General features: G+C 42.0%; 1 protein-coding gene across 1 annotated transcript in view; it reads right to left on the bottom strand.

The window, feature by feature from the left end:
• PATJ (PATJ crumbs cell polarity complex component) overlaps window positions 1–12,946 on the bottom strand; it is a 413,527-nt gene that overhangs the window by 32,866 nt on the left and 367,715 nt on the right. Inside the window, exons 36-39 of the mRNA XM_037743097.1 lie at window positions 11,630–11,777; window positions 11,098–11,184; window positions 6,070–6,184; window positions 4,341–4,378 (exon numbers count right to left, since the gene is read on the bottom strand). Of these exons, the coding sequence (XP_037599025.1) occupies window positions 4,341–4,378; window positions 6,070–6,184; window positions 11,098–11,184; window positions 11,630–11,777 (388 nt within the window). The remainder of the gene's footprint in view (window positions 1–4,340; window positions 4,379–6,069; window positions 6,185–11,097; window positions 11,185–11,629; window positions 11,778–12,946) is intronic.

The raw sequence follows: 12,946 nt of genomic DNA on the forward strand, positions 1-12,946 counted from the left end.
GAGTAGCTGGGATTACAGGCATGTGCCACCACGCCCAGCTAATTTTTTGTTTTTTTTTTTTTAGTAGAGACGGGGTTTCACCATGTTGACCAGGATGGTCTCGATCTCTTGATCTTGTGATCCACCCACCTCGGCCTCCCAAAGTGCTGGGATTATAGGCGTGAGCCACTGCGCCCGGCCATCCTGTGGTCTCTTAAACAGAAAGAAACCAAATAAAGCGTGGTGGAGAGTCAAAACCTGGAGAAACAGCAGCAGGGGGGACATCCCCAATTTTATTTTTTTTCCTGGCAGCTTTACCCTGAGGGCAATTCCCAGTCATGGAGCTGGAAAGGTAAGGTGAATGCTAACATTCAGATAGAAATTCCATCCTTCTGGGCAGAAGAATCAGGAAAAAGAAGGGAAGAGAAGAAAAGCAGAATAGAGGAAGCTGAAGAAAATGAATCCTCAATGCTGTTTATGAACCCACAGAACTCTCAGGCTACACATGTGTGGCAGACCCGAACCAGCATGACGGAAGTTTAGAGGCCAGGTGTGGTGGCTCATTCCTGTCATGCCAGCGCTTTGGGAGGCTGAGGCGGGTAGATTACTTGAGGTCAGGGGTTCGAGACCAGCCTGGCTGGCATGACGAAACCCTGTCTCTACTGAAAATACAAAAAGTTAGCAGGGCGTGGTAGCATGCACCTGTAATCCCAGTTACTCAGGAGGCTGAGGCAGGAGAACAGCTTGAACCTGGGAGGCGGAGGTTGCAGTGAGCTGAGATCACCGCATTCCAACCTGGGCAACAGAATGAGACTCCGTCTGAAAAAAAAATTTCTGCCTGGATCATGTGTAGGAGAATAGGGGAGGTAGGAGCAGGCCTTATTACAAAAGCCTGTAAAAACAAGTGGCTGAAATGACTAAGGAAATACAAAATCATATTATTTTTGAAATCTTAGAGGAGAAATTTAGGCAGCAATTTTCTGGCTCTGTTTAAATCCATCATGATGTTTCCATAGCTTATCCATGATTGTGTATACTGTGGTACATTTCACTTCCCCATCATAGGAACATTTTAATTGCTACTCTGGTAGAAAAATACTGGGAACAGATAAGGCAGACTCAGCGAAAGCTGCAGCTAACAATAACAGAGGCCACTTCCGGGCATTCATAATGCACTAGGTACTATGCTAAAGACATTACATTCATTACCTCATTTAATCCACACAACAGTATTTATCTTTTGGTATGTTAGTGTTACCACCCCCATTCTACAGATGAGAAAATTGAGGTTGACTTGCTATTATAGAGCTAATGGGTCTTTTTTGTTGTTGTTCCTTTTTTGTCTTTTTTTTTTTTTTTTTTTTNTTTGAGACAAGGTCTTACTCTGTCGCCCAGGCTGGAGTACAGTGGTGTGACCATGGCTCACTGCAGCCTCAATCTCCTGAGCTCAAACAATCCTCCCACCTCAGCCTCCCAAATAGCTGGAAGCTGGACCACCAGCATGCACCACCACGCCTGGCTAAATTTTTTTTTTTTTTGAGATGGAATTTTGGTCTTGTTGCCCAGGCTGGAGTGCAATGGCACGATCTCAGCTCACTGAAACCTCTGCCTCCCGGGTTCAAGCGATTCTCCTGCCTCAGCCTCACAAGTGGCTGGGATTACAGGGGCCCACCACCATGCCCAGCTAATTTTTTCCGTTTTTAGTAGAGATAGGGTTTTACCATGTTGGCCAGGCTGGTCTTAAACTCCTGACCTCAGGTAATCCACCCGCGTTGGCCTCCCAAAGTGCTGGGATTACAGGCGTGAGCCACCGCACCTGGCTGTGGCTAATTTTTAAAAAATTGCCAGGCACGGTGGCTCATGCCTGTAATCCCAGCACTTTGGGAGGCCAAGGCGGGTGGATCATGAGGTCAGGAGATCAAGACCATCCTGGCTAACACGGTGAAACCCCATCTCTACTAAAAATACAAAAAAAATTATCTGGGCGTGGTGGTAGGTGCCTATAATCCCAGCTACTTGGGAAGCTGAGGCAGAGAACTGCTTGAACCCAGGAGGTGGAGGTTACAGTGAGCCAAGTTCGTGCCACTGCACTCCAGCCTGGGCGACAGAGCGAGGCTCTTTCTCAAAAAAAAAAAAAAAATTGTAGAGACAAGACTTTCTCCATGTTGCACAGGCTGGCCTCAAATTCCTGGGTTCAGTGATCCTCCCACCTCAGGCTCTCACAGTGCTGGGATTACAGGTATAAGCCACCATGCCCAGCCATACACTAATCTACAGGCTGAATTGTGTTCCCCTAAAATTCACATGTTGAAGCCTCAAGTACCAGGGCCTCCGAAGGTGACTGTATTTGAAGATAGGGCCTTTAAAATAAGTCCAGGGTGTGCCCTAGTCCGATGTGACTGGTGTCCTTATAAGAAAAGATTAGGACATAGGGGAGACACCAGGGATGATGAGTGACACACACGAAAAAGGCCATGTCAGGCAACAGTAAAAAAGCGGACGTCTGCAAATCAAGCGGAGAGGCCGCAGGAAAAACCAAACCTGCAGCACCTTTATCTTGGATCTAGCCTTCAGAACTGTGAGAAAATAAATGTCCATTTCCTTTTTTTGAGATGGAGTCTCACTTGGTTGCCAGGCTGGAGCACAGTGGCACGATCTTGGCTAACTGCAACCTCTGCCTCCTGGGTTCAAGCGATTCTCCCACCTCAGCCTCCAGAGCAGCTGGGACCACAGGCACGTGCCACCATGCCCAGATAATCTTTGTATTTTTAGTAGAGACGGGGTTTCACCATGTTGGTCAGGATAGTCTTGATCTTTCACCTCATGATCCACCTGCCTCAGCCTCCCAAAGTGCTCGGATTATAGGTGTGAGCCACTGTGCCTGGCCAAAATTGCTGTTGTTCAAGACACCCAGTTTGTGGTGTTTTGTTATTGCAGACCTAGCAAACTAATGCCTTCAAACAGAGGTATTATTAAATCTAGAGAAGTAAGCTATGCTGGTTATCACTCTACTGCAGTTGATTACCATGATTACCAGAGGGTCAATATTCCTTCTTGAACTCCTAATTTAGGTCAAAGTGAGCAAAATAAAAGTTAACTTTCAGCCGGGCCCAGTGGCTCACGCCTGTAATCCCAGCACTTTGGGAGGCTGAGGTGGGCGGATCACTCGAGGGCGAGAGTTTGAGACTAGCCAGGCCAACATGGTGAAACTCTGTCTCTACAAAAAATACAAAAATTAGCTGGGTGTGGAGGTGCATGCCTGTAGTCTCAGCTGCTCCGGAGGCTGAGGCACAAGAATCACTTGAACACGGGAGGTGGAGGTTGCAGTGAGTTGAGATCCAGCCTGGGCAATAATACAGTAAGACTCCATCTCAAAAAGAAAAAGCAAAAAAGAGTCTACTTTCATTGAATATCATCACATAGGGGTCTGAAAATCAGGGTTCGACAAATTTATGAACTAAAATACATCTTATACAATCTTCTCAAAAGGGCAATTTAGCAACATATATAAAAGCCTCTAATAACAAGCTTGCCTTTTGAACCAAAAATTTCATTTCTAAGAATTGATCCTGAGGAAATTACCCATGATATGGGCAAAAATATAATGATTTTTACTATAAGAGATAGCAAAAATTGAGAAATGTGCTAATTGTCCAATAATAGGAAACTGGTTAAGAAACTGACATCACATTCATATGATGGAGTACTGCAGTCGATAAATATCATGCTATATCCTGTCAAAAAATTCTTATTTTAGTATGTGCCACATGATACCATTTTTGTTTTATAAAACTTTACATGTGCAGGTTAAAAGACTAAGATTGAAAAAAAGATAAATAAAAATAAAACTACAGCAGATGAGATTTGCCAAAAAATTCATAGAGGTCATATCTGTTCTACTGCACTTTTCTAAGCCTATTTCTTAATGTTATATAGACTATAGATATATAGTTTGTTTGTTTGTGTGTTTTTGAGACAGAGTTTTGCTCTTGTTGCCCAAGCTGGAGCACAATGGCACAATCTCGGCTCACTGCAACCTCCACTTCCTGGATTCAAGCAATCCTCCTCCCTCAGCCTCCTGAGTGCTGGGATTATAGGCACGCACCACCAGGCCTGGCTAATTGTTTGTATTTTTAGTAGGCTGGTCTCAAATCCTGACCTCAGGTATCCACCCACCTCGGCCTCCTATAGGGCTGGGATTACAGGTGTGAGCCACCATGCCTGGCCTATAGACCATATTTTTACCTCAATAACTTGAAGGAGCACACTTACAGTCCGATAACTTTTGTTGGGGAAAATGTACATTTAATGCAAATCTAACACAAACCAGAAAAATGTATATAGCAAAATAACTGACTTACCCTGTTTATCTCAACAGTCCTTGGTTCCATATCTGCGCCTATAAATAAAGAAGCAACACAATTAACTTTTTAATATTAAAAAATAATATATTTAAGATATAATATTGCCCCATGAAAAACGGTTTCATTTTCTAGGTCTTTCAAGAGAAGACACTAAAACAAGCAGGTATTGTACCCTTCCTCAGCATCCAAGCTGGTAGCCAAGTTACCAGGGGCCATGTTTTCTTTTTTCTTTTTTTTTTGAGACGGAGTCTCGCTTTGTCACCTAGGCTGGAGTGCAGTGGCACCATCTCAGCTCACTGCAACCTCTGCCTCTCAAATTCAAACAATTCTCCTGCCTCTGCCTCCAAATAGCTGGGATTACAGCCACCTGTCACCACACCTGGCTAATTTTTGTATTTTTAGTAGAGACAGGGTTTCACCATGTTGGCCAGGTGAGTCTCAAACTCTTGACCTCAAGTGATCAACCTGGCTTAGCCTCCCAAAGTGCTGGGATTACAGGTGTGAGCCACTGCACCCAGCCTGCTGTGTTCTCTATTTTAAAGCAGTGATCTCCGTTTGAGATCGATGTGTCCATAATCATTTGGTCTGACAAAAGTTGATGGACTTTATAGCAGCAGCAGCCTGGAATATGATGAGTAAATGCTTCAAGGATGAGTCATTTGTGGGTTTCTTTTTTTTTTTTCTGAGATGGAGTCTCACTCTGTAGTCCAGGCTAGAGTGCAGTGGCACAATTTCGGCTTACTGCAATCTCTGCCTCTTGGGTTCAAATGATTCTCCTGTCTCAGCCTCCTGAGTAGCTGGGATTACAGGCATGTGCCACCACGCCCAGCTAATTTTTGTAATTTTAGTAGAGGAGAGGTTTCACCACATTGGCCAGGCTGGCTCGAACTCCTGACCTCAGGTGGCCAGGCTACCTCGGACTCCAAAGTGCTAGGATTGTATGAGTCATCACGTGTTTCATCGTACATTTTTTTCTACCTTCATCAAAGATAACCTCCATTCAACAAAAGACTTAAAAGGACCTCTTGTCCCACCCTGCCACCGAGGGTATACACACTTTGTTTTCTTTTAACTGGCCCAGTTTTCCCATACAAGGTATACACACTCTAACCTTCCTCCAGTGGCAAGTGATTTATTAATTTTCTCTTTGTAAATAATTTTACTTTATGATGCATTCCAGCTTTCTGCTTTCCTGTTTTTCAGGTGCTTTGTTTTGTACCACTGAAGGAATTTTTCTTTCTTTTTTTTCTTGAGATGGAGTCTTGCTCTGTCACTGAGGCTGGAGTGTAGTGGCATGATCTCGGCTCACTGCAACCTCTCCCCCACCCCAGGTTCATGCAATTGTCCTGCCTCAGCCTCCCAAGTAGCGGGGACTACAGTTGTGTGCCACCATGCCTGGCTAATTGTTTTGTATTTTTAGCAGAGATGGCGTTTTGCCATGTTGGACAGGCTGGTCTCGAACTCCTGACCTCAGGTGACCCACTTGCCTTGGCTTCCCAAAGTGCTGGGATGGCAGGCGTGAGCTACCACACTTGGCCACCACTGAAGGAATCTCTACGGCTTTCCCACCTTCAGAACAGGCCATTCAGAAAGCTCAGCTTATGTGGCTAAGCTCAAAAATTTTAAAATCATTTAAATTAAAGAAGGCTGTTTTTTAAAAAACACTTTTTTTTTTTTTTTTTTTGGGTAACAGGACAGTTTTGCTCTGAGTGTGTCCATGTAATACCTGAATTTTTCTGGGAAGGATCTGAAACTCTTTTCGTGCCAACCAGGTTCTGCAGGCCAGCGATGACAGGAGCGAAGGAGGGACGACAGCTGCTGTGTGAGCTCTGCTGACTGCCCTGAAAGAAAGACCCAGGGGTCACCTGTGTGCAGACATTGCCCAGCCCTAAAAATGCATACTTATCCACTAGCGTGCCAATGTCGCCATAACCATCTAACAGAAAATCCTGAAGAGGCCAAGAAAGAAAACAAAAATCACCCACACTTACTCTCCTACTACCCCAACCCAATCCCATTTAGCCATTTCCTCCATTGCTTTCACCATTATGTGTGCTTTTGTATAGGGTTTCAATCACCAAGGTGGAGAACATACAATCTTTTGAGCTGTTCTTGCTCCACATAAAATCAAAGCCATTTTCCTAGGTTGCCACATAGTGTGTATATGTATATATATATAGTCAGCTAATGGGGACTATGCTTCATTTAGGGTTATGGTCAATGTGTATTCCCTTATTACCCAAAATGTATTATGTATTTTGCTAAAACAAGTATAATAAGACCTTCATTAGCAGACACCAGACAAAATAGAACCCTCAACTGTGGGGAAAAAAGCACCAGATCTCAGGGAAAAAGGCCTGTTTTAGGGATATATAACATTTTTTTTCTCAAAGATTTTCCTAGAATCAGTAATAATTTAGTCCAATCTGTTAGACTCCATTACCTGTCCCTTTATTCACTGAAATGAATATTTGAGGTTAATACTGTGTGGTCATTTAAGGCTAGTGGCTATTCAACAAAAATTGTATACACAGAGAAGGGCCTTCCTGAAGTAGACCACAATATTGCAAATAATGAATAATTTTTTCTACCAAATTATTCTGCATCAAAATTTTAAGCTAAGACTAGGATCACTGTTATCAGTTCATAAATTATAATTTGGTCCATTTTCTTAACTCTATGATGAAAGTTGTTTAATATTTTAATTCCTAAAATATGAAAAATTTCAAATACATGGAAAAGCTGAAAGAATTACACAATAGACATCCATATACATAGCACCTAGATTTCACAATTAGTATTTTGCTATCTTTTCTTTATCGCTGTCATTTATCTATTCATCACTCATCTTTTTTTTTTTTTTAAGACGGGGTTTCACCATGTTGGTTAGGCTGGTCTTGAACTCCCGACCTCAGGTGATCCTCCCGCCTTAGCCTCCAAAGTGCTTGGATTACAGGCGTGAGCTACCACGCCCCGCCTCTTTTTTAAAAAAAATTTATTTCAAAGTAAGCTGCAGATCTGAGTATACTTCACAGTGGCTATACACATTTAAAGAAGTGTTTGTATATTTTTCCTTAAAGGATATGATTTAAATAAATGATACTATAATAGATAACTAATTAGAACTGAGGAAGTACAGCATATTATAATTTTGCCTTAAAAAAATTTCAGAATAGCCGGGCACGGTGGCTCACGACTGTAATCCCGGCACTTTGGGAGGCCGAGGAAGGTGGATCACCTGAGGTCAGGAGTTTGAGATCAGCCTGGCCAATATGATGAAACTCCATCTCTACTAAAAATACAAAAATAGGCTTGGCGTGGTGGCGCATGCCTGTAGTCCCAGCTACTCAGAAAGCTGAGGCAGGAGAATTGCTTGAACCTAGGAGGTGGAGGTTGTAATGAGCAAAGATCGCGCCATCGTACTGCAGCCTGGGTGACGGAGCAAGACTCCATCTCAAAAAAAAAAATAAATAAATGAATTCAGAATTATGTGTTTGCCAAGACCTGCATTGTATTGTATTGTATTGTATTGTATTGTATTGTATTGTATTGTATTGTATTGTATTGTATTGCATTGTATTGTATTGTATTGTATTTTCTGGAAGCAGTCTCCCTCTGTTGCCCAGGCTATTATAGTGCAGTGGTGCAATTTCAGGTCAACTGCAACCTCTGCCTCCCAGGTTCAAGTGATTCTCCTACCTTAGCCTCCCAAGTAGCTGGGTTTACAGGTGCCTGGCACCATACCAGGCTAATTTTTGTATTTTTAGTAGAGACGGGGTTTCACCAGGCTCTTTGGCCAGGCTGGTCTTGAATTCCTGTCCTCAAGTAATCTGCCCACTTTGACCTTCCAAGGTGCTGGGATTACAGGCATGTGCCACCTAGCCCAGCCCCAAGATCTTTATAAACATACACTTTGCCTGGCTGTGTTCCCTTAGTTGCCTGAGGAAAATATCTTGCAAGTGTTTTTTCCCCTGAGGAGTAAGGAAATTTCTTCCTGGTTTGTGAGAAAATTCACTTTTTTTAAAAAAAGGATGCTTGGTGGCCCCAAAGCTAGAAGTTATTTCTCTCTTAGTGAACTCACTTTCTATGAATTAAATCAACAGCTGATTGTACTTGGCCCTCAAAAGAAGGCATTGATCTCCCTATTTTGTAACTGCTCCTGTGTTCCTACAAGATCCTGATTTTTTCAGTGGGTCAGGATGTAAAAATATTTGGCGATGGAATTTTGTTTTTATCCACCAGGGTCACAGTCTTCAGCACATGATGATGGGAAGACATTTCCTTTTTTTTAAATTTTTTAAATTTTTATTTTTAAAGAGACCTTCAAACCTACTGCAAATCAAAGGAAGACATTTCCTTTTCACAGTTGGCTACCAGCCTTCTTCTAATTAGCCAAATAGGGCAAACTCTTATATGTCACCCATAATTCTAAACACAGGCGATGATACATTTACTGTTTTTAAAAATTGAATTAAACTTCTGCCCTCTGAAATTAAAATTCTGTGCAAGAAGATTAGGGCAAAGTGCTTGATACTTTGTCCCAGGTTTCCGAAATATGACGGCTCACATTCATATACCAGGTAAGTGGTGATGATAGTTTTTCCTTTTTTGGACATTTAATGATATAGCTTCTAAATTTGGTAGTTCTGTCTTTAACTGGTGTGAACTTAAAAATTATCAAGATGCAGCCAGGCGCAGTACCTCAGGCCTGTAATCCCAGCACTTTGGGAGGCCGAGGAGGGTGGATCACCTGAGATCAGGAGTTCGAGACCAGTCTGACAACATGGTGAAACCCTGTCTCTACTGAAAATATAAAAATTGCCAGATGTGGTGGCAGGTGCCTGTAGTTCCAGCTACTCGAGAAGCTGAAGCAGGAGACTCGCTTGAACCCAGGAGGCAGAGTTTGCAGTGAGCCGAGATCGCGCCATTGCACTCCAGCCTGGGCAACAGAGTGAGACTCCGTCTCAAAAAAAAAAAAAAAAAAAAATTATGAAGACGCTCTCAAGCATTGCTCAAGAAGGACAGAAATCCAGGTCTACCCACTACCTTACCTGCTGATCAGTCCAAACTTTCCTTATATCACACAAACTCCTGTTACCTCTCTGTGCCTTTATGTATGCTAGTTTCCCTGAGATACCTTTTCTTTCTTTTCCCCAGACTCCATTTGGAGTGAGATTCAATGGAACCTCCTCTGAATAGCTTCTTTCTAATCTTCTGTATACAATAAGGCTTTAAAGAAATAATTCAACAAAGATGAGTCTTCCATTAAGGAAGAAGCCTGGCTACACAACTGTTTTGTTCTTTGATAAGTCTGGTCAATGTCATCACTAACTATTCACTCATGGAATCCTACCGCAGCATTGTGTCTTAGATATTTGCTGCCCATTATGTAAGCCAGAAATGGAAAAAAAAGAAAAGGTTTCAAACTCAATATGGTATTTATTGGGTTTGACTGCTTTGAAGGTTCTCTAAGACAAGCCAGCTAGTCTGTAATCCTGTCTGAACAATGGTATCTTCCTCGCTCATTTTCTAACACCAGTGAGGAACAGGAGGCAGCTAATAGCTTTCCAGAAGTGCCTGTGTGCTAACTGTAAGATCAGAGCACCTTCTGAGCAAAGGCCTTGGAGACGCTTCAAAAGTAAGGCAACCAGGGAGGGGACCAGAAGTCATGCTTTTGACCTCAAAACTAAGGCAGCCTATCCATAACCCAGAGAGGAGACTAAGGGGTCACATATAAGTTTCTATAGTCTCATTATGTGCCACATGGGACTAACCACATACTCTACCATCTTGATTTTGTCAGCCATTACAATGAAAAAAAATATATGGTGAAACAAACTTTGCTAAAAAAAAAAAAAAAATACTAGCACTTTAAAAAAAAAAAAAAAAAAATGGCACTTACATCAGCCTTGCAAATAAATATAAGATGTTTGCTAACCCACAAAATATCACCCACTAAGGCCTCCCTCCCACAGCAAAAACCCCCACACTTGGTTCTCCTAGGAATATGCCATTAATTGCCCTCAGCATGTGTGAGTGGCTAGTCGCAAGTTAACTTTATAGCAATATTTAATTGAATGAATACAACAATGTTGTGCTAATGAGGGTCAAATTGCCACCAGATGTTGCCTCTTTTTTTTTTTTTTTTTTTTTTTTAAATAAACACAGCTGTGTACATGCGGGCATGGGCAATGTAGAACTAATAGTGAGAGAGAAAAATTGTTCTAAGAAAACATTTGCAAGCAATAAAGGAAAGAAAAATCTAGGGATTAATGAGTTTCTATCCCACCTTTCATTTTTATTTCAAACACATGAAAATTCGGTCGGGCACGGTGGCTCAAGCCTGTAATCCCAGCACTTTGGGAGGCCGAGGCGGGTGGATCACGAGGTCAAGAGATCAAGACCATCCTGGTCAACATGGTGAAACCCCGTCTCTACTAAAAATACAAAACATTAGCTGGGCATGGTGGTGCGTGCCTGTAATCCCAGCTACTCAGGAGGTTGAGGCAGGAGAATTGCCTGAACCCAGGAGGCGGAGGTTGCGGTGAGCCGAGATCGCGCCATTGCACTCCAGTCTGGGTAACAAGAGTGAAACTCTGTCTCAAAAAAAAAAAAAAAAGAAAATTCACTAAACTTGGTGCTGTGAATATGCTGTACATTAGATACTGTTTCCAAACAATCATTTATTAAATGGGAAACTTTCTCCCAATGGAGGCAGAAGAGTGAGTCAGTCTGATGAGAAGCCATCGACAACCTGACTGTTCTGTGACGTCTTCCTTGCGGAGGTCCAGGAACCAGCTCGGAGTCTTCCAATCTCTATCTGCACAAGCCCTTGAGCGCACTTGGAAAGGCAAGAAAAGAACAGAAATGAAAAGTAGTAGCATTTATGTTCTGAAATATCATAACAGAACCTCTCCCTACAGCCACATATTATAAAAGGGTAATGAAAGCAACAGGCATAGCCCTAGAGAGAGGGGGATGAATTCTGTGGCTTCTGGAGAGCCCATCTCATCAAACGCATTTAGAGAACAATCATGGATACTCAGAATTTTCACAAGTATGAAAAACTTCCTTGTGAAATCCCAAAGCAGGTTCCCTTTAATTCTGTTAGTTAACAGAACTTTCTTTTAAAGCTATTCCTGCTCATTTAAAATAATCAGAGATTAAATTTCTAGTAAAACCTAGAGTTAGCATCATCCAACCCATTTTACAATCAAGCCAGACTGGAACGGTTCCCACTAGACTTCAGTTGTGCCGGCTGGGTAAAAAGCAGCCTAGCAACTCACCTTGAGGATGGTGGCCACTGTCTCCTGTGAGGCATTTCTCATGTCCTCTCCATTCACAGATAAGATCTGATCTCCCTGAATCAATCTCCCATCCAAGTCTGCGGCTCCGCCTTTCACGATGTCAGAAATAAACACTCCGCTTCCATTTCTGTTAACACCATACAGCAGTGCAGTATTGGCACAACCTAATATTTCCACGCATAATACATATGTGTGTCTGTGACAGGACACACACACATATACTCCTTTTTTCTTCCAGTTCTGTTTTCCTTTTTTTTTTTCCATACCTTGGCAGTTTGTCTTTATTGGCACTTGGAGCATCCTCATCTTTTAAATGGCTACATACTATTCTATGATGTTTCATAATTTCACTTACTGGTAGCTTACTGATGAACATACAGGTGATTCCCATTCTTTAACTATTGCAAACAATAAGCAATGAATACCTGTAAGTATATCTTAAAGACAAAGTCCTGGTGATGGAATCGTTAGTCAAAGAAAATTGTGACTTTGGAGAACTAAACATCTCATCCTTTACACTGCAAGTTTTTGTGCTAAGGAATGTAAATATTCCTTATAAACTCAACCTGAAATATTGATGTTCACTAAAAGCAAAAACCATTACTCTAAATGAAATTGCCCCAGGTACACGTATGTGTCAAAACAAGAAAGCAAACTTCAACACTGGCTCTGTCAGTTGCTCTGCACCTAGATATGTGCTGATTTTTGTTTAGAAATGCAAGAGACGCAGCTTTTTTTGTTTGGTAGTGCATTTTCAGAGTGATGGTTTTATGGTGCTGAAGTAAAAAATGAGATTATGACAGCACAATACTCGATCCAAAATCTGTACTAAAAAATTGTAGCTAATATTTTTATTTTAACAACGGCTTGGCCTGAGGACAAAAGCATTAGGCTAGTCACCATAGGTCTGTGAGGGCATATAACATAACATGCATAAAACCAACTTGATTTCTTTCTTAACAAGATGATTGATATACTTTAAGGCTATATTAGGGCATTACCTGGAAATCCTATAGCCCTGTTGGGATTAATACATACTAGATACCTAAAAGCCGGTAAAACATGGAAGCTAGACTTCGCTTCAAGCTATTACTTACCTTTCCAATTCACTGCAAGAGAAACTTAGTAATATTATCCTGGAACAAACTACTGTTAAGCAGTATAGACTTCATTTTTCTTTTTATTTTTTTTTGAGACGGAGTTTCGCTCTTGTTACCCAGGCTGGAGTGCAATGGCGCGATCTCGGCTCACCGCAACCTCCGCCTCCTGGGTTCAGGCAATTCTCCTGCCTCAGCC

This window comes from Cebus imitator, unplaced genomic scaffold (assembly GCF_001604975.1).
Source record: "Cebus imitator isolate Cc_AM_T3 unplaced genomic scaffold, Cebus_imitator-1.0 Scaffold135, whole genome shotgun sequence".
In the NCBI taxonomy this organism is placed as follows: domain Eukaryota; kingdom Metazoa; phylum Chordata; class Mammalia; order Primates; family Cebidae; genus Cebus; species Cebus imitator.